This window comes from Corvus hawaiiensis, chromosome Z (assembly GCF_020740725.1).
Source record: "Corvus hawaiiensis isolate bCorHaw1 chromosome Z, bCorHaw1.pri.cur, whole genome shotgun sequence".
Lineage (NCBI taxonomy): Eukaryota > Metazoa > Chordata > Aves > Passeriformes > Corvidae > Corvus > Corvus hawaiiensis.
Window position 1 is genome coordinate 70,002,436 of NC_063255.1, and position 22,361 is coordinate 70,024,796.

The 22,361-nt window shown below is 39.7% G+C and overlaps 1 protein-coding gene across 1 annotated transcript in view; it reads left to right on the top strand.

Moving 5' to 3' along the window:
* Positions 1 to 22,361, top strand: part of MCC (MCC regulator of WNT signaling pathway) — a 187,522-nt gene that overhangs the window by 134,893 nt on the left and 30,268 nt on the right. Inside the window, 6 exon segments of the mRNA XM_048292897.1 lie at positions 4,396 to 4,559; positions 9,206 to 9,412; positions 18,162 to 18,308; positions 18,611 to 18,700; positions 19,363 to 19,511; positions 21,221 to 21,361. Coding sequence (XP_048148854.1) covers positions 4,396 to 4,559; positions 9,206 to 9,412; positions 18,162 to 18,308; positions 18,611 to 18,700; positions 19,363 to 19,511; positions 21,221 to 21,361 — 898 coding nt within the window.

Sequence of the window (22,361 nt, forward strand, 5' to 3'; positions counted from 1 at the left end):
ACAATTGATGCTGAGCTTGTACACAACTGTGAACTTACATGTGAAGTAACCTCTCTGCCTTGATTGTAGAATCATATAATGGTTAAGTTTGGGAAAATATCTCTGAGATCATTGAGTCCAGCCATCAACCCAGCACTGCCACCAAGTTCGCCATTAAACCATGTCCTCAGGTGCAGTATCCACATGGTTGGGTGAACACTTTCAGGGATGGTGATTCCAGAATTCCCCTAGGCAGTCTAATCCAATGCTTTACAGCCCTGTCCATGAACATGTTTTTTCTAATCTACAATTTAAACCTCCCCTGGTGCAGCTTGAGGCTGTTTGCTCTTGTCTGGTCACTTTTTAGCTGGGAAAAGAGTCCAACCCTCACCTCACTGCAACCTCTCAGGTAGTGGTAGAGAGCGGTAAGGTCTCCCCTGAGCCTCCATTTCTCCAGAAGCAGACCTTCCTAGCAGAATTCTGGTGTAATCCTCACTATGACAGATTTCCAGAATTCTCTTCAGGACACTATTCCTGTTTTCTGGACTATATTGTTCATAAATGCAAAACCTGCAACAGCACATTTGTATTTACATGTTTGTGATTTCTAGAAACATCGGTACAACAGTATTAATAATGTGACTACAAAGTGTCTGACCTAGGGAATTCAAAATACTTAATAGAAGTTTTTATAGTTATAGAAAATTAATGTTTTACTCAAAAAAGTTAATGTTTACTGTTAAGTTCCTACTTGAACAGATTCTAGTATGAGGACTTTTTTTTCCCTAATTTTCTTCTTACCCAGAAGAAAAAAAAAAAAAACCAAATTCGCTTTTCAGTATTTATTTTGTCTTCATGAAGTGGAGCTGAACCAGGGTTTGTGGACATAAACAGCAAGTTGTCCGTTTAAGTTTGGTCTAACAATGAAAAACACAGCAATAGAATGATGTACAATGTGGAGACCTAGAAGATAAGGGGGCAGATGTGTCTGCCTCAAAAACCAACAGACAGATAGCTCTGGAGCCAGCCAAGGATTGTTGGTAGTAACAGCGAAGGATTGTTGATAATAACACGCTGTGAGGAGGAACAGGATGTAGCTGGAGAAGGGAGCCATGCAGAGGTACAGGCAGCACTTTCCAGGGACAGATGTCCTTGTTTAGTTAAGCACAACACAGCACACAGCAAGTGCAAGGATGAGGCTGAAAAGTGGGCATGGGCTGTAGAGGGGAATCCTGACCACCTAAGACTCCCAACCATTTCTAGAAAGGTCTGAAAGAACAGATTGCCCAGGATAACTAATTTGCATAGAAAGTGAGGAACCTATTGTAGGAACCCAGAGTGCCGAGAATATTCCTCTGCCTGTTTTTAAGGGTTCTTACCCCCCTGAACAACACTGTTTTAGCTTCAAACCTTGGAAAAAACTACCAACGATCAGACAAGAACTAGAAAATACAGTGGTGTGAATTAGGTGATAGACTACTATGTAAGATTGTCACAGGGTGGAAATGTAGTGGTTTTGGGCTTCTCTTTGTAGTAAATAGATAAGAGTAAAAAATATCAAAATGGAGGACTGTGGTTGTTCTCTAAACCTTCTTCTCCTCCTTCTACTACTCCATATTCTGCAGTAAAAGTAGTTTGGAATGACTGGATAGAGAATTCTGCAGTTCCTGCCCGTGTTACTGAATAATTGGTAGGAAAGTGAAAATAATATACATTTTTAATGACTATTGGTTAAATTATCTTTAAAAGGCTGTGTAAATCTTGACAATTAGACTTCACTCCTGCTTTCTGTGCTCTATCTGTACCTGGGTCACGCTGGTGGCTCTGTTCCTCTGATAAGACTTAATAAACAACTATCCGGCAGCATTGAAACTCCAGCAAAAGTCTCAGTTTATCTTTGAAACTCCTTGCAAGGACTTTTAGAAAATTCTCTCCCATCTGGAGGGATTTGATTTATGGCATGGTTCAGTGTCACCTATCTCCAGAGCAGGGAAAACTTACCTATAAACAGGTACCTCCACGCAGCCCAGTGTGCTTGTGCATGTGCAACCCAGCGCCCTGAACAGCTGGACCATACCAGAGCCAGGACTGGGTTCTTCTCTCTTCTTCTCTGTGTCTCTCGCCCGTCTCCTCTCTCTTCACTTTCCCACTTTATCCAGAAGCCGCTGCCATGTGCTTATATAGTAGGTCAGGGCCTAACCTGACCCAATTTCCATGCCAGGTGTGTATTTATGAGCTTTCATGGATCCTCTGACTTCTGTCATTCCTTTGACCACAAGAAGCTGCAAATCTTGGGTGCTTCCTTTTCCTTAAGGGTGGGACTTACAGATAGCAATGGACAAAATAAGAATGTTATCTGTAGGGATTCCTGCATTGTTTCCATATTTTCCTTCTATCCATAGACTGTCGGTTTTGGGTGTTATTTCCATATTGCTATGAAAATAAATTTCACACACACACATATAGATACAGGAGTATGTATAATTTTAAGTCCTGCTAGATATAGGTATATGGGGATAGAAAACCATGCTGTATAACCCATGTGCATGACTTGCTTACTGCCCTAATGGAGTGAGCATCAGTGACTTAGTAAAACCAGTAATACCTCATGACACATTAATGCGTGTGGATCTGTTGCTCTGTTATTGCTACAGGCAATAAAACACCTAGAGTTAGAACTGTGAATGCTCTCCAGTGCGTCTTGCAGAGCTTGTGATTGGGCTGTGATGGTTTTCTGTCAGAAATGGGGTTCTCACATTGTAAACCACTTATTTTATGGGGGAAATGTCACAGTTGAAACAAATCCCAGCAGACAAGGTCTTGCGAAGGTTGTTTAAAAATACAAAATGTTCATTACAGAAGATGTTATGGAAAAAAACAAAACACAAGGTTTTTACAAGTAAGCATACTGCTTGCTATATCCTGCTTGTGAGTGAGTGGTGGTATTATTATAAAGGGCATTTTTTTGTGTTATTATAACACATGGGTGGCTGTTAATCAGGAATTAGTGGAATGACTTCCCAGAAAAAACTTTTATATGTTGACCATTCAAATTTTTCATGCAATGTTGTAACATCATTCTAAACTCTTCTTTTTGGTCAGCAATAGGTTTGTGTTTATGTGTATTAGGTGGTGGAGTTAGAGTTATGATAATGAGTTTGCAGTTTTTTACTTCTTTTCCTGTCATTCCTTCATCCAGCAGCTCTCAGTCTTCCCTTGCATAGGGAGATTTCAAGGCAGTCTGCAATAATCCGGTGACTCGTGTCTGTTAAAATTCAGACCCAGTTCAATGCACTGCTTTAGTGCCTACAAAAGTGCCTCACAGCTGTGAGGCTACCACAAAATTCTGACCATGGTGAGGCTCTTACAGTGGCAGTACAGGAATCACAACTTCCACCAAGAATGCCTGCCACTGTTTTTAGTGGGATAGAGGAGCTGCGGCTGTGCTGCCGCCTCATAGTGCACCCCTTGTGTGTTCTGCTGTGGGTAGCTACTGCCAGCTCTTACCTAGCGAGCCAGAAATACTGACTGGCACATCCAGGAGACAGCACAGGGGTGAATTCTGCCACACGTCTGCCTTAGGAACTGCCACTGTTCATCACCAGAGGTGAACTTAAGAAAAACAAAAATAATTTTTGAAGTGAGCTAGCAAGCTACAGAGACCCACTTGTTTTCAGATAGGTGGAGGATGCTATGGCAGTGGGCGCTAGGAGAGGTTTGCCTAAAGACAGGAAAGGAAATAATTCTCTGTGATAGTTTATAATTAAAATAACTTAGTTGTACAAGCTGGTAATATGGCTGTAGTATGGGACATAACAAGCTGTGGTGTTATGATCCCTGAATATTCTGCAGTTTCATTTGAAGGACTAGCTATTAAGATAAAACACAGGCTCTAAGATAGTTGGTAGGGATCATTTCTGTAAACACCATGATTTTTTAGGCAGAACCTAAGTACAACCACAAAAATTCCTCTGAAAAACGTCAAGTTAAAACATCACTGAATGTACCAGACAGAAGAATGTTTTTACAGAGACAAAGATATGACATTAACAAAATCAGGATAATAGGCCTTAAATGACCAAAAGAACAACATAAAGAAATGTCACAGAATGTAAGCATGTAATATCTTAAAATGTTCTTCAGAAAAGAGGGGGTTTTGAAGAAAGAATGAACACTTGAGATAAGCTGTGGGGCTGTTATTTGTTGGATGAGAGGTAGCTCATTATTTCAGTTGATGTGATTATGGTTTTTAAGCCTATCAGTTGTCGAGGAAGAAGTGGCAGAGTGCAAGGACATTCTTTGAACAGTATCCAGTCCTGGCTGTTCTGCAGCAGGCGCTTCCGGGTTAGGGTTTGTTTTTTCACTGAGTCACTAATTGCTACGATGTTTGTTTTGTTTTGTTTTGCTTTCTTTTAGATAACTGTAGTGACTTGAATTCAGAACTGCAGAGAGTGCTGACAGGTCTGGAAAATGTTGTCTGTGGGAGGAAGAAAAGCAGCTGCAGTTTATCGGTGGCAGAAGTGGACAGACACATTGAGCAACTCACTACTGCCAGCGAACACTGTGATTTAGCCATTAAGGTAATGGTAACATTAGGCTCTAAAATGCTGTGTGCTCATTGACTCAGACACCTGGTCACTTCTGCAGTAATCACACTTCGCTTTCAAAGGTGTTAAAAGTACTTCTTCACAGGAGTCAACTCGTGTTCACACTGTGTGTTTGGTAAGTAGCAGCACACCTGTTCTACACCTTCTACGGTCCAGGAGGAGCTACTTTGACCTCAAAACAGAAATATATTTGTCTTACGCTCTTTTCAAAGATAAGAGAAGTGGGGATACTCAACATTTAATTTACTTTCTTAAGCAAGTTTGCTTGTCCAGCAAACAAGTTGTCACCTGCCCAAGGTCCTACAGGTAATCATTGACCAGTGAGTGAAAACACCATGTGTATGCCTAGGTTGTGATTTGGCTGTCTTAAAATCTAAAGCCGTCCTAGTTCCAGCCAGGAGTGGGTTAATTTTTGCAGTAGCCAGGAGGGGGCATGGCCAGGTTATCTTGTATCCCTCATTTTCCAGGAAGAGGGGAAGGGGTCCCTTCCTGGTTGTGTATTCTTGGGGGTGAGAGTTCTTCTTCAAATTGTACACTTCTTGTACACTCCATTATTAGTATTTTTGCTGTTACTGTTCACTTTCTTACCTCATTCCCGTTTCCAGTAAATAGTTCTTATCTCAACTCCTGAGCTTTGCCTTTTGTACCTCTGATTTCCCTTTCCATCCCACCATAGGGGATTGGAGAGTGAGTGAGCAGGGCGTGGTTTGGAGTTTCAGTGGGAACACTAAATTGGGGAGCACCACTCCTAAACCACAACAAAAGCTAATTTAACACAAAGCATTTGTTGTGCATTTGCTCAAATGAGATAACTCAGACTCAGAACAAATAATTCAAGTGCTATCTGTATGTGTTGCATTTATTGTGAATGTAACAGAACAAGGAAAGGGATGTTTCGTGGCACGTGTAACAAAAGGCATTGCAATTCAGAACCTGAAAGCAAGGGAGCCACAGAGAATCTTCCTATATACAGGGGAAAACATGAGAAAGTTTTTTGTGTCAGGTGGAAAGGTGTCAGTGACTCATTTATACAAGAAAAATTGTATTGACAGTTTGCTCTACAAGTGGGGAGGTCTGTGACCACTCTAGATGGCTTTGACAGCCCTTTGTCTTACTACTGGGAGAAGTTCCTTCTGTACCTGGAGGTGTCTGAGAAATATAACAAAATATAAAGAAATTAATGTTGAGTAGTAATTTGAAGAATGTGTGTATATTTGACTTCTGGTCTCTTGGGATCAGTATTAAAGCAGTTTATTTGAATATCTCAGAGGATTAGGACCAGTGCTTTGAATGTTGCCAAGTACTATTTGGAGTTTTAGGGTTAACTGTTTTCAGAAGTCACTGTTCGCCAAAAGAGAGACTGTGGATTCTGGGAAATAGGTAGAGATGAGCCTGTGTGAGGCCCACAGAGGTATCTGAAGTGAGATGTGTTTAATATAGCAAAACCTACATGTAGAGCCTCTCTCTACCATTCCGCTGCAGGTCATTTCTGCTTTCCTGTTTCCTCAGAGAAAAAACGGTGAGATTTTTTAAGTGGGTGGAATCGTGAATGGAAACCTGAAATATTCTGACTATCTTTTGCCTTGACTATTGACTTCTTTCTTCACCAGCAGACTAATGCATTTAAGTGGTTTAAATCCTTCAGCTTTGGTGGTTAAATTTCACTAGGTTCCTTTTAATGCAGTTGCTGCTGATTTTTTTTTTTTTTTTTTGCTTTTTTATACAAATCATGTGACCCTGGCTAACTCAATTGTTTCTGTCCCACAAAAACTGAAAAGACCTTGAAATTAAGTTTATCAGATTGTCTTTCAAACTGAACAGTTACAAAAGCATCCTTTAAGAAAATTTACACAAAATAATCTGGTTAATGTTTCATTTATTTTGGAGAACACAGCAGTAACAGATACCTAACCACTAAAATTTTTCTGATTAAAAAAGCTGTAAATACTTCCAAGCATGAAACATTTAGAACGTGAGAACAACTGTACTGGGTTGGACCAAAAGTCCATCTGCCTAGTGGCAGATGCTAATGGAAAGACAGCATCAAAAATGACATGCATAGTATGTTCTTCCCCTTCCTTCAAAGGTGCTTCCAGCAAAGTGGGTCTGCAGGGACTTGAACCAAAGATGATGTCTTTGTGTTTAATTGTAATGGATGGAATTTTCTTCCTTATTTATATCTACTGTGTTTTAAAACCTGTCTAAATTTTTGGCTTCCATAAATTCTCTTAGGAGTAAATTCTGCCATTGAGTTACACCATTTGAAGAAGTACTGCTTTTTGGTTCTTTTAAACCTGATACTTGCTGATTTAATCTGATACCATGTCTGTAACACAACACTTCTTTTAAAGAAAATAAGGCAGAGAGCACTGATGGCAGTGTCAGAGACAAGACTGGAATTACCATGATATGACATCCTGTTGCCCTGTGCTCGGAACACGACATTATCATTCAATCCCACACTCTTTGAAATTATACCTGAATTATCTGCTGTGCAGCAACACATCAGATAAAACTGCTCTGTAATGCTGCTTTGAAGAAAACTAATCAACGTTATTTTACACAGCTGTATCTATGTACAGTGTTTATGTTTCATTTTCCATAGAGGATGGTTGGTAGCATATTGGACTCCGGAGAATTGCTGTAGTAGTAGTGCTCTGAGGAGAAGCAGTGGCTTAGGAAGGGGAGGGGTTGGGAAAATAGCAACACGAGCATGGGGAATAAGGAGGAAGGAGGCAGCAGCAGAACTTCGCATTACAGGGATGAGAAAACAGCAGGGGAAGTTCAGATGGGTGGCAGAGGGAAGAAGGGAGAGAAGAAATCAGCATCAAAGAGGCACTGTTTAAAATAAAGCTGGCATCCTCAAAAGAGAATGCTCCTGCCATTACAGAGCTTCTCTTTACATCGTGCGATTAACCACCCTGTGCTTATTCAGAACTTGAACTCATCCTCATGCTGTGTTGAAATAATTTACCTTGGCATAATTTCAGACCTATGGGTCCAAGTGAAGCTAATACAAGGGAGAGCTGTGGCTTCTTTCATCTCAGAGATGCTGCAAGGCTCTGCTTTTTCAGAAAAGTCATTTCAGTTTCCTATCAAATCTGTAAGCAGAATTACAGTGTAGATACTCTGTCAATAGTGTTTCATAATTGTGGGTCTAGATGTATTGCAGTTTTATGTAAGAGAGACATGAAATACAATTCAAAAGGATAAACTGAACAAATAATAAAATTTCATTGATACCTCAAAGTCACAGGGTGCTGAAAACACTGGGAAGATTTCTTGCAGAAAAAAAAAAGTTGTGCCTCTAACTAGGTTTGTAATTTTCAGCTGTACTCTAGTTGGTTCTTTTGGTCCCTCCCAATTTAAAGAAATAAACAAGGTAGCAATTTTTGTTATATAGAGAATCAGAGGTTCATAGAATATGCTGAATTGGAAGGGACCCATCAGGATGTAAATGTTCTTTTGAATAAAACAATTAAATAGATTATTATTAACGTTGGTGCATGAGTTCTCTTCCATATTAGATGTAAAAGTATAGGCTTTAGCTATAACATTTTTTTTTAATTAGGCAGTGAAATGAAACTTTCTGCATTGCCAGTCATGTGAAATACTCTTTTGTTTTCCATGTTTCTTCCAATCATTTTAATACACACTGCTCTCCAGGGAGATTCAAAAGCTTATGGGCAACATTTGGAGTGGTTTTGCTTGTTGCAGGTATCTTCATAGCTGAAGAAACGGAACACAGGCACAGCACAGACTGGGTAGTAGATTCCAAACCGCACGTTGAGTGTTACGATGTGTTTCAGGATGTTGGGTGGCCAGTCTGACAGTCAGTTCAGGCATGGCAGTATTCCCTTGCTGCTGGTGGGTGCTTGTAGTTTAGTTTCACCCACTGGAAGTTCCTTAATATCCCTCATACCAAACAGTGCCTACAAGGCGCAGCTCTGAGCACAGAGGTGGGACGGGAAGTGCTGAATGTCATTGTGTCCCAGAGAAACCCAGCCTTTTTTTAGGCACTGGAAAGGCTGTAACATCCCCTGTAAGCCTAGCCAAGGCCAGAGTTCTTTCTTTTATTTTGCTGTCACCTCAAGGAAAGAACATACTCAGGGACATGGGAAAGAAGAGCCCTCTTTTAATCCTCTCCCACTCTTTTCCTTGCCCTTTTCTGGCATTGGTCTAGCAATAAATAAGGCCCCATGCCATGCACATTCACAGGCTGCTCATTTCTGCCTGTTACTCAGCAGGGAAACAATAAATACAGTGCTCGCCCATGACAAGCAGTCATTAATTTGTTCTAAAGTATTCCAAGATTAAACTACCAGGATTGCTGGCATTCACAGGTGACATGTTTTATTTGCGTGTATTTGTCTTTTTTGGTGTCTGTCAGTATGAAATGTTTTAATGAAATGGTCAAACTGTCAAAGAAAATAAGTAATAATTTTGTTTGCTATTACTTGGCAAACAAAAGAAACAAACAAATGGTGTTGAGAGGCTAGGAGTGTATATATATAAGTGTGTAGAGTTGCCTGTTAACACGTATTTCTGTCCCATCTACCCATTAGTCCTGCTCAATTGTCTTTGCTCCTTTCTGTTTGTTGATGACTCTGTTTTTGCAGACCGTGGAGGAGATAGAGGGTGTGCTGGGACGTGACCTTTATCCAAACCTGTCTGAGGAGAGGTCTCGGTGGGAGAAGGAGCTGGCTGGCCTGCGGGAAGAGAATGAGAGCCTCACAGCCATGCTGTGCAGCAAAGAGGAGGAGCTCAACAGGACCAAGGCCACCATGAACGCTGTCCGTGAAGAGAGGGACAGACTGCGTAGAAGGGTAAGGCTGCTGCACAGATGATGCCGCCTTCTTCCTCCAGCCTGTGTGATTTTGTCACCAGAACAGGCTTCTCTTTAATCTCACTTCCTGTGCTGGCTGTAGGGCTTTTTGTTTTTCCAAAGCTGGGCTATACAAATGACAAAATTAGGACAGAACTGAACATAATTGAAAAAGAGTGTGTGACAAACAGCCAACGTGCACAACAACCTGATTTCAGAAATTGTGTGTTAACAGAAAAACTGATACTCATCTTCAAGGAAGCATATGTAACTTGGCTATAGAGAAAGCAGATGTTCGTCTAGTGAACTTTCCTATGAGGCTCTTTTTTCCTGTAAACAACAAATATTTCTTTGTTTTTTGATGGGAATTCAGTTTGTGACTAGGAGAAAGAAAAAGACCAGGACTCCTGTCAGTGGGTAGTAATTCACCCACTGAACAATAAGTAGTTCCAGCCATGTCCTGCTTCCCTATCTACATTTTATGATGCTTTAAGGTCAGATGAAGGTTTTGTGCTTTGTGTGGAGTCCAAAGTAAAAAAAAAAGGGGGGGAGAAGTTTGTTTACAAAAAAAGATGAAAGATCCAAGAGAATGTGACCTCAATCTCAGTTACTTTTAAAATCTGTTAACTTTGTACCTGTTAAATTTGCAGAGTTTTGGCTAGATATGAAGTATCTTTGTTTTTGAAACAGGCAGTTTAGGGTTCATGTTCAGTCTGAATGACAAGTCAGACCACCATATCATGGTAAATTATTGCAAGTATTACTCTTTACCAACTGGCAGCAGATGAGGTTTTTTTGGTGTTCTAAACCAACACTGTTCTGCAGTGACGGTGCCATTTTAGTGTGAACCTGCATTGTGTGAGATTTCCAGTCTTCAGATAAGAAGCCACAAATTACCTTTTCAAAACTGTCTATCCTCTCCTAACACTAAAAAGGCATGTGTGATGAGGCAAGAATAGTAATCTCCTATTGTATAAAGCAAGACCACTTCAACTTTTCCTTTGTAAATTTTTGTTTTATTATATACCATAGGCTGTTTTCAGTCCTGGAATTTTTGGACTGATTTTATAGTGACAATTTTTTTTAGCGGAGGCAATACTACCCCTTGAGCTACAGAAGTAGCATTGGTGGACTGGCTGGATTGTTGCCAAATTGAGGGGGTGGACACCAACACAAGCAGGCAGAAAATAGAAGCGTGTGCTTGAGAAATTTGCTTACACGAATGCAGATATTGACACTACAGGTGATACAGATCAATACCTAGATACCCAACAAGAAAAAGCTGACCTTGAGCACAGAGAAAGATTCATGTTTTGAGAAGTATGGCATGCAAGCTAAGGGGCTTGAAAGAATGGTCACAAGAATTTATGCTGACAGCTCCTCAGTTCAGAAACAGAAAAGGGGAGAGAGTTGGTGTTGTACCCTCAGGGATCAGCATGGCTGAGCCATGGTGGCAAATTCAGTTCGATGAGGTACCAGTAGAGACTGGAAAAACTGTATAAAGAGTAGCAAGATCTGATCTGGAATGTTATATGTCATTCTTATCTCTTATGCATGTAAAGATACAGTTTAATTTGGCAGAAAATGATGTACACAATGGTCAGAGAAATGGGCATTATCTGTGGAGAAGGGACTTGTCCTGTTCAGCATGGCGAAATAAAATCTTAGTTTGTTTTCTCTTTACAAGTGCTAGAGAAATAAAATAAAGATGGGAGTAATGGCCCTCTAAACTTAGGGACAAAACTGGAGCAAGAACAGATTAATATGAACCACTTGTGGCTATATGAGGCCAGAAGTTAGACTGTGAAGTGTCTAAGAGGCAAGAAGATCGTGGTTCTGAAGAAACAGTAAGGAGTAAGGCTACCGACTAACTACTTTCTAAATGGAGCTTTAAAATATTAAAGTTATGTTTGTATAATATACGACCTGTTAAAACCAGGATCATTATATTAGGATTGTATCCGAAGGAAAGCAGAAAAAGCCAGATTAACACAGCTGCAATAATGCTAGAGCCACCTTAGCATCTTTTCACAATTCTGCTATGTTTTGTCTGGCTGCCAGCAGTGCCATTTCTCTATTATGGAAGCATCTCTGGTGGAAACAGAATCAAGGTCATCAACTTGTTTCAGTTGTTTGCAGCTACAGAGGACTTTACTGAAATCTGGTAATTAATATGATCCTTATGCAGAACAACTGATTTATTGCCCCCACCAGAGAAGCTAGTTCATGACATATGACCCTGTCTGCACACTATGTAATTGTTGCACTGGAGACCGTATTTGCATTTTTAATGTAGCTTCATGTCCATACTGGCAACAAAATAAATGTTTTCTGTGACCTATGAAATATTTTCTCTATGCCATCTGAACTCAAGAGTCGCTTCAAATTATTTCCCTGGAGAGTGGGAAAGGAGGTTCAACTAAAATTTAGTTATTGTCTTTCTCAAATTAAATTGGGTGAAGTGAACAAGCTTGAAGTTGACCAGATCAATAGGTCTGTTTCTTCAGACCAATGCCCGTAATCAAGCAGAGTGCTTTCAATACATTTTTTCTCAGGCTTGTTGGAGATTTAATTTAATTAGGTATTTACTGCACTCAGTTAACAGATTGAACTGCTCTCTGGAACAGAAGCTAAGAAACAACATACATTCAGGTTTGTTTCCCACAGGTCATTAGTGAATGAGGTAATTGCTTACTTCTGTAGGTTGTCTGCAGTGTAACAGCTAATTTCATTGTGCAGAGGTTTATTTTACCTCTGTATTACATTGCTGCATTGAAAATAAAATCTGCTTAGGTCCGGGCTGGTCAGTGCCCTAGAAACTGCTTATGCATAGCTGACCATAATCCTGAGTCCAGTAATACAGATAAGATGGTGGGGAACTTCTGTACCAGTTTGTGGGATTAATATTGTTATTATGTGAGAATAAGGTTGTAATCAGGTCAGCACTATTTACAACTGCTGTATAGAGTAACAGGCTTAAGTAGTAGAAGAAAAGGTACTATTTGTGTTCTTACACAAAAGCCCATGTATTCAGCAGGGGATTCAAATGAGCAGCTGTGAAACAGCATATAAATTCCATTGTGACTGCAAAGTAAAAATTGTGGGTTTTTTAGTTACTGCCTGTGAAAGTTGCCAGATGAGTGGTACCTCAGCACAGTCCGAAGGAGCTGGTTAGCATAAGAAGCAGCAGATGTGGGCAGCATTCAGGCTTCCTTGAGGCTGTTCTGAAGAACTAAGTCTGAAGTGAAAAGGCAGTTCTAGCGCTGGAAGTCTGTTAAGTCTGTTCTCTGCATGAGCCGTATGTCAGCTTGTTGGGTTAATCCCGTGCTTCTAGTTGTGAGGATTGTTCTGTACCTGCTTCAAATCAGCTGAAATTGCCAAACTGACCAGAACAAAAACATTTCATTAGCTGTCTTCAACTAAGACCCTAAATAAAACATAATCTGTGGAGCAGTGGAAAATTAGCATTTTCTGTGTGATCCCATCAGCTGCCCACATTTCCCACTCCAGAAAACTTTGATTTTAGCAGAGGGCTCCCACAAAATACGTGGTTCTTGTGGGGAGTTGAAACCTACCCCTACCACAGCAGGACTCAGATCCTTGGCCTTACAGGTATTCTTGGGCCCACACTGTTCTCAGATGACACAAAGCTGGCAGGATCTGCTGGTCTCTCTTTGTTTTGTTGTCATTCCTGTTGGGATCAGAAGGTATTGTTCCAGATTGCTGGAGAACACTGATGCATTACGGGCCTTTAGAGATTATTATCTGCTTGCACAGCTGAAAGTGTTCCTGGGGCTGTTCTGTTCCTTGTCTCTTGATGAGCACCAGAAACCTGAGGTAGCAGCCCAAAGCTATTTCCATTCTCTGCCTCCTTCAGTTGCATGGTATTTGCTTATGCAGCCGCATCTCCTCTTGGGTGTCAACAATGTAGAGTTTTACTTCTGTTTACAAGCTTGCATGCAGATACTCAGTGTTTAGTGAACCTTACAGATACCAGAAAAGATTTCTTTACCATACTCAGTCGATCACAACAGACAATACAGGAACTCAGACTTTGTTTGCTCTGGTGCTCATGATATAGGAGAGGCTAAAAATTATCTGCCTGAAAATAGTCACCACTAGGACTGAATGAAAGGTAAGGGGTTCTTTTGGCTGGAAAGGATCCTTGCCACTCAGAGCAGCTTGAATTGTTACACTTGTGTTTGATTTGGCATCTTCTCCTCCGCAGATCTGCAGTATGCATGAATAAATTAGAAAGTGGGAGAGGTTCACTCCCTGTGGTTTGTTGTACTTCATCTTCCTCCTCTGTATAATAGGGGAAAGGAAATGAAGCAGCATTAAAATGCTGGGGGGAAAAGTGCTGTTACTTGAAGGGTTCAAAGGTACTGTTTGATTAAACAGGTCACAAGTAGGGTAGAACAAAAAGAATCTCAGGCATGTCCCTCATTTGAAACTGGTTTAGGAAAAAAAGCAGCAGGTGTCCTTTGAATGTGGAAATCAGTGACAAAAACAGGCAGTTTGTAGCTGTGGTTTTTTATTTAGGTTATGTTAATGAATCATGTAGTTGTCACTATGTGTGTGTAAAATAAAAAACCTAAAAACATGCTTCTCAGAGTCATGGTTACAAATAATAAAGTATTCCACTGAGGTATTTTTCTGTAGCCCATGATACCCTTGGAGAAACATGTCTGTGGCACCTGTTGATAGCTTATTAAGTCTTTCATAAATTGAACATTGCTGTAGTGTGTCAGCCCTTTTCTCCTCTATCCTTGCTTGCTCTTTATTTAGTTCTTAAGATGGTAAGAAATTACCCTTAATTTTTCACTATTGCTTACTCCAATTCTCAGCATTCAAAGGAAAAAAACTAGAAATGCAGCTAAACAATTGGTTCAATTGCAAAACACCAAATATTAATAAGTGATATTTCCAGTTACTTATGTTTATATCAGTAGCTTGAGAACATCTGTTTGCATCTGACTTTTTTTTGGTATCTAGGCTGTCCATTGCTCTGAAACCTAATAGCTCTGTTGCCTTGTGTCTCACTTAATGCACCTGTTCCTGCTCTTTCCAGGTTCCAGCACTTTTTTACTTCTTTAGTTTCTTGGACTTCCTCCAACCATTTAGAAGATTTTTCTTTTTTTACTGGATTTCACAGACATTTCCCTGGATTTCTCCTTTTTCCCTCCATTCTCAACTCCTTTTTTTTCTGATCATATAATAAGATCTGCTTGCCAGACAGTTTCCACCTCATTTTAGTGCTTCAGGAGTTTATGGCAATTTTTATACCCTTCTGCATGTTTCTGTTTTTAAACTAGTATGATACAAGGATTCAGTAAATTTTTCTTTAAATCCTTCCTAGTTATTCCTCCTCCCAAACACAGAAATCAACACTTTTCCTGTCTTCTAATGTAACTTTTTTTGGGTTTGTTTCTGTACTTGTCTTTACCCATTGCATTTTGCCAATTTTGTCATCGATTTCCTATAAGATATTCCCTTCCTCTCTCCCCCATTTCCAAGAGGTTTTTTTGTGTCTCATGTGCAGTACTGCAGTTTACCTTCATTCTACGAGTTAACCTTTACAATAATTTATATTACGTTGGTAATGATGCTCAGGACTGTTTATACAGGGGGTCAGACAATTTTTAATCATGCTTTTAAAACCAATCTTTTCATAACCCATGCATTCACCAAACCAGAGAAGAAAATGGTTCTTCCAAATTCTGGTTTGTGTTTGGGATATTTTTCTTTTCTTTGGTCATTCTTTATTTTTTCTGTAGAATAGCTACCAGTGTGGAAAAATAAATTTTGAGGAGATGCTGCATACTGCTCTTTTTACAATGGAAGTTTTAGTGACCAGAGATAGTTACCTAAGGTATCTCTGGGCAGTGTGGTAGGTGGGCAGCCCAGTCATGAGATGCTCGGTGAATGTGTGAATTGTGAGATGGGTGATTTTACAGGTCAGACAAACTTGCCCTGTTATCCTGCTCAGAATTACCATCTAGTACTCAGTGTTGCTAAAATTAGCACAGTTATTTGTAGCAGTCAGTTCAGCATGTAATTTCACAAATGAAGGCCTGAATTAGTAAATATGTCAAGAAGCATAGATAAGCAGACAGCTTCTTCAAGTTGTGGTTGCTTCTACGATACGGTATTAAAGCAGTGAGTTGCACAGATTAACAACTGTGCTGTGCTCTGAGTTTTCTTCTAGAAATGCTTTCCTGAGCAAAGCTTTACCTGACTACACTCCTAGCTGTGTTCGTTTTTCTGTCTGTTGCCAGTGTTGTTTTACAGATCTGTATGAATAATTAGCTTTGTAATCCTGGCCAATAGTCACTGCCCAGTAAGAAAACACACAGTAAAGGAAACCTATCTGCATTAGAGTTTTGTGTGATACAGTCTTTGCATAAGGTAGTTTTAAACTTCAGAGTCTACCAACACTTGGCATTTAAGCAACTTTACCACTCTCTTTCCTGGTTGCACTTAAATTAGGAATGTTACTTGCTTTTGGACTGGAATCTTTCAGGACTGGCTTCTGAGTGTAGGTGAATATTTTAGCGATTTTTAAGTTGGACATGGAAGCTTTATTTTATAAAGAATGCATCTCAATAGTCTTCCTTTTTGTTTGCTTTTAAACAGTGCTGTAAAATAAGCACTTAGAGAATTCAATTTGGAACAGCCTGGGTAAAAAAAAGAGTAATAAATGGCAATTTCGACTTAATGAAGTTCTGGGTTTGCTTTTTTTATTTTTTTTTCAGTGTTAATGCCACAGTACAAATCCTATCTGCACTGACATTCCACATCTGCAAGCAAAAATATGCACGCATGGTTTATTTCAGCTTTATGCATATCAACAGGCTGAAATTACGGGTTTGCACCAGTAGAGCACTTCTGTCCTTAAGGTTTGCATTAGTGCAGCTGTACCCATGTTGAAGCTAAATATGTCAATATTTAGAACAAAGGAGGCTTCAGCTGCAAATTTGTAGAAGACACTTGGTATGAATGTGCACTTCGTACACTCTGCTCAGTTAACTTCATGGTATAATTACAGTTAAAATGTATAATTCTGGGTCAAGCACCCATATCCATGTTTCAACAAGTTACTTTAAACATTGGGGAATTTGATTTTGAGGTTTTGTGTACTTTAGTTGTTTGGAATAATTTTGTTCAAGGTGTAATGTTCCTCCACAACTGAACAGGGAACTTAGGAGTGCAGTTTGACTTTTATGTGCTTTTAATGTTGCTTTTTAAAAATACCATCTTATGTAAAACACACAGGGTTTTTTTCTTTTTTTTTTGTAATTTGCAAATACTTAAAAATTCTTTTGACACTAAGTGCACAGGCAGTCTGTCTTTCAGTTTGTATATGACAGAGGGAGAGGCAGGAATACTCTTCAGGAAATAGAAGCAGGCTGTAGAGGATGGTAGGTGGCATAAGATACTGCTTTGGTGACTGGAGAACACTCCAACTTGAACTCTTTCCTCTGTGCAGTAGGTTGAAGCATCTGTTGTGCAGAGAACACATGACTGCTGCTGCTGCTGCTTCAAGCAGAGATTGATAAAACATTGTCCGGATGCACCTCCACCTAAGAAAGTCTAAGCTTTAATGCAACTCTAATTTTGGGGTTTTTTGACTAAGGGGCTTCAGCTTGCTTAGTTAGTTCCTTGTATAAATGTATTTAGTATAAAATCCCACCTTGCTTTAGAAAGTAGGAATCACAGTTGCATTTCATGCTACATACATGGGAAGATGCAAAATAGGCTGAACTTCACTTGACTGGACTTCTGATGAAATTTCACCAGTTCTGTTTTGTAGAGGGACTGTTCCAATGAAATCACATAGAAACCTCTGTTTTTAAGGAAAATTGTGTTCAGGGCAACTTCCTCTTTAGATGGTTTCCTTCGCCTTCTCCCATCTCACACTCTGAGATCTGTGGGAAAAGTGAGCTCTGTCTCTTTACCTTGTGTCATAACTGTTGTGTTAAGCAGACCATTTTCCTTGTCTATTAAGAATTATTCCAAGGTAAACACTATAATCTTTAGCACAGCTGTAGTTTGGCTCCTGCAGACCTTTCTTTCTTTTTTTTTTTTTTTAACCTTTTAAACTGAAAATCTTTTGACTTCAGTTCTGTAAGTACCTGATGTGTTACGAGGACTATGCAGTGTTTGCAGTGTACATTTACAGAGAGCTTTTGCAGACTGTTGGTTGAGTTCTTTGCTGGTTTGGGTTTTGTTTTTTTTTTTTCTGTACGTTGCTCACTAAATGGTAGTTTTACTTGACTGTAGTTCTGAAGCATGATTAATGTTTGAATTTTTTTAACCTTTAAATATGACCAAGTCATCATGTGGTTTATTTATGTCAAGAGGTTTTTTCAGCACTGGAGTTTTCTATTAACAGGAGGATTGTTATTTGATTTGTTTAGCCATCATTGTCTTAGGCTGGAGCATTAGCTTTACCCCAGAGAGAATAACTCCTATACCTATAGTACATCTGAAACTTTGAGTAATTATTCTTCAGTGTTATGTTTGCATATTTCCACATTGCAAATAGTTCAAAAAACTGACAGCAGTGGGATTTTAAAATAGCCTTCACTCATCTGCTCCCCACGTGAAAACTTCACGGCCACCACAGTACAAAAATGTAACTTCTGTGCTGAAGCCAGAAGCAATTAGACGTGGCTAGACAATGAGAAAATCTCCAGACTATTTAAACCATAAAAGTGGAAAAATCAGAATGTTATGTTTTATTGCAGGTTCGGGAGCTGCAGACTCGTTTGCAGAGCGTGCAGGCTACGGGCCCGTCCAGCCCGAGCCGTCTCACTCCTGCCAACCGCCCCGTTAACCCCAGCACCGGAGAGCTGAGCACCAGCAGCAGCAGCAATGACATTCCCATCGCCAAGGTGGGGATTTTTTGTTTGTAACCCTCCTCATGACCTGGGGAAAGCAGGCTTCATTTTGTGCTGTGCAAATGTGGGAGATGTTAACTGGGAGATGTCCAAGGGAGTCCTAAGCAGGTCTGTGAACTTGAGCTGTGGAAAGGAATTAAACATTATTGATTGTAGTTCTCTCAGTTACAACATAGGACTCAATTCTCTAGTAGTTTGCTTCAGCTTTGCAAGTGTAACTAGAGAATACATGGGTTTTGTGTGATCTTTATGGGGTGTGTGCTGCTGTGTAACCTGTGCAGCATTCTGCCTTACAGATTGCTGAAAGAGTGAAGTTGTCAAAGACAAGATCAGAGTCTTCATCATCTGATAGACCTGTCTTAGGATCAGAAATTAGCAGCATAGGGGTAAGGACTAAAAACTGTGTGCATGCATGATCCATGTTCCAATAAAAGCATTGTTTTCTTAATAAAATTAATATATGAACTACCTGAAAATACTTTAAAAGCTAGTTTGAGGAAAATATTTCAACAAACAATATTTCACCCAGTATTAAGATCTCATTTTCTCGTAACTAGTGGATAGAAATCTCTCTCCTCAGTGACTTCAAGAGGAAAATTTTGGAGTCAGCTCCTCCAAAATACTCTTCAAGAAGACTCTCCAGTTGCATTTCACAACTTTCAACTAACAGCAAACTGGATTCTGCTTTTGAAATCCAATGTAAATCAGTAATACTGTTGTTACTGTGTGTTAGTATTTGTTTTACTGAAGAACTTGGCTCTAACCCTTTGCTATGCTCTCAAGAACATAAATAACTTGCATAGTAGGCTTTTTAAAAGTATAATGAAATAATGGACTTCACCCTTGGTTAGTAGAATTTTAGAACAAAATGGCTTCTAAAAATGGTATCTTGTAAATATTCTATTCAATGTAAAATTCATAACAAAAACTGAATAATGAATGCCTTGAAGGGAGTGCATGCAAGCAAATGCAGTTCTCAATGCAGAAAGTATCTGGGAGAAATCCAGTGGGTATCCATTCACAATGATCTGTTAACTGCCCTGTGCAGGTGTCTAGTACCGTGGCTGAACATTTGGCACATTCCCTCCAAGACTGCTCAAACATTCAGGAAATCTTCCAGACCCTCTATTCACATGGATCTGCTATCTCTGAAAGTAAAATCCGAGAGTTTGAAGTGGAGACGGAGAGATTAAATAGGTGAGCTGGAAAGTTAGATGTGCTCACACATGTTGTCTTCTGTTAGCTTTGTTAAAGTTGGCTGCTTTTTTACCCTTTTGGAACATTTCTTAGTTCAGTTTCAGCTCAGCTGTGGCAGCTGCAGATAAACATGGAATGTGGTTGCTGAAGAGGAGATTGAATTGTGTGCTAATGATTCTTTCCATGAGTATGAGTTTGTTCTTTATTAGATCAGCATGCCACCTTCCCTTGTCTGAACTGTGGAGTGTCCCTTCTCTGTGCCTGACCAAGTAGTCATGGTATCAGTTTTCATAAGACACATCACTCCTTGAAATAAGGACTCCCATAACTTAGTCTGAATCATTCTGGAATTATCTCGCTTTGTTTTGTCCTGAGGAGACAGAAGAATAGCATTTAACCGTCTCGATAAATGTACTGATATGTGGTGGTGTTGCATATATACCAGGAAATAGGTTTCTGTCTGTAGAAGAGAGATTGCAGCTTTCTGATTGCAGTTAAAATACTGCTGGGGTTACCCTTCAGCAAGCTCTATCAAAACCAGTGTTTTGTGTCTTTTTTGGCACATAAAATCAAAACTGTGGATCACGAACGTGAGAATCATGTCTCAGCGTGCCTCTATCCAAATTCTGTCTTCCCCACACCTCGCTCAAATTTAGTCTGATCAGTACAATATCCCTTTATTTATAGCTCATGTTTTTGTAGTGCTGCAAAACGTGATCCTTGTTTTCTTTTTTCTTTTTTTTTCTTGTCTTCTGCACACTGCACAATTATGCTTTGACAGCATGTATCATTATAGAAGATGTCAAGATACAGAAAGTGACGAGTTGTAGCAGCTAGGAAAGTCAGGGCTTTATTCTGGTAACTGAACAAATGGTATACTAACCATTCTCATTGTTCTTTTTCAAGAAGTCAGTGATTTTAGAGTCCTGGATAGCATGGATTTCTTCATTAGCTACCTGTGCAAGGTTTCAAATTGTTGGTCTCTCTCATTTTGGTATATATCCAGTTTTTACAGTTAGGCATAGTACATCTCAGTTGTCAGCAGAGAGAATAAACAGTAATACTGGTATTCTGAATCTTCATTTTCACGTTCACAGTTAATCTCATTGAGAAGGTTATTATGGTTAAGCTTCTGTTTGACTGTTGCCTGAACATTTGAAGATTACATTGCCCCACTGAAACCTCATTCGTAGTTCAGAAGTTCGCTCTCTAATCACAACCCAAACACAACTTCAGGTGGAATGGTTACTCTGGATGTTCAGAAGAAAGGAGGCATTTATGCAACTGCATGATCCCTGCACACACCCACAGTCACACTAATGAATATGCCATTTAACAGAAGTTGCAAATGTGGCAGCAGAAAGTGAGGAATGAAGGCAGAAAAACTGAGCAACAGGTTAATATGAAACTCTCCTATGCAGCAGTCTTGTGGCTGCACAACAAGGGTACAGCTTTCTGCTTGCTGCTGCTGCATGGGGTTATGACTACATTTTACAAGAAGGAGAGGAGGAGAGGACGAGCTAAGAGAAATTTCTATCCTCTTGGCTTTTGATAAGGGATACAGAACTGATGGATTTTGCCATCTTCATTAAAAAACACTTCCATAGACTAAAAAATTTTTGTTGCTTCACAGTATGATTGTCCTAGAATTTTCAGGACAGTGACTGCAAGTTAAGCTTGAGGGTTGCAAATGACTTCTTTTTTTGCAGCCGTATTGAGCACCTGAAATCCCAGAACGACTTGCTGACAATAACACTGGAGGAGTGCAAGAGCAATGCAGAGAGGATGAGCATGCTTGTGGGCAAGTACGAGTCCAATGCCACAGCCCTCAGGCTGGCACTGCAGTACAGGTATGTAGCTACACAAGGGGCTCAGCCAGGAAGAGAGAGCTGGGGGAGACTTGGTAGAAGTGTTCAAGAGTGAAGTTGTTAGTGTGCCATAGTAATACTGTTTAATTTTTGTTTCCTTCCTGAAAAAGCACCCCTTTGGTCAAACTACTTGACAAACTACCCAACTGAAGTTATTGCGACAGTGTATTTCAGCTCTAGTTGACCAGCATCTAACAGGAATGTAGAGGTTTATCTTTTCATTCTTAAGTACTGAATTAACATTTGAATTAGGGGTTGTGTGTAGGCTCAGACTTGTCTTGCTGAATCCAACCTTAAGATACAGTTTCTCTGTACCTTTCCAGAGAGCAGTGGACCAGGAAATGTTATACTCCACTCATACTCACAACTTAGAATGACTTTGTATTGCATCAGTTGGGATTGTGGATTAATGGCTTGATATTTGGTAATAAGTATGTAAATTTGCTTCAAACTGTTTGCAGAAATATCGCGTCACTTAACACCTTCAACTGCAACTAATTTAGGACAGGCAGGTTTGGTCTTGGGACAACTTGTATGCCTTTTAAAGAATGTATTCTTTTACTGTCAGCCTTGAGCAAGTTGCAAGGAAGTGTAAATTGCTGATAGTGTATTAGTATATTAGTACAGTTAATAGTATAATAGTGCATTAGTATGTATTTTTTAAAGCATTAAAATGCAACAGGGAATGTGTGACTCATAGCTGGAAGCTGTTCCATTTTAAGGAGGAAGATCTTACAGCCAGTACAGAGCAAGAAGTATTTTTCTTGCATCTTCTTTTCTTCTTACAACACTTTGTGTAGTATAATTATATTGTAAAGAATACTGTATTTTGTATAGTAAGAAAGTCTGGGAAAAGTTTCTCGGAAGGATCACGTTGACCACTGTTTGTATTGTCATCTGTTTAAAACATACTTCTGGAGCTTCCTTTATTTCAGGTCGCTCTCTTCTCTTTTGTCTTTTTACATTACTTGAGGCCAATCTG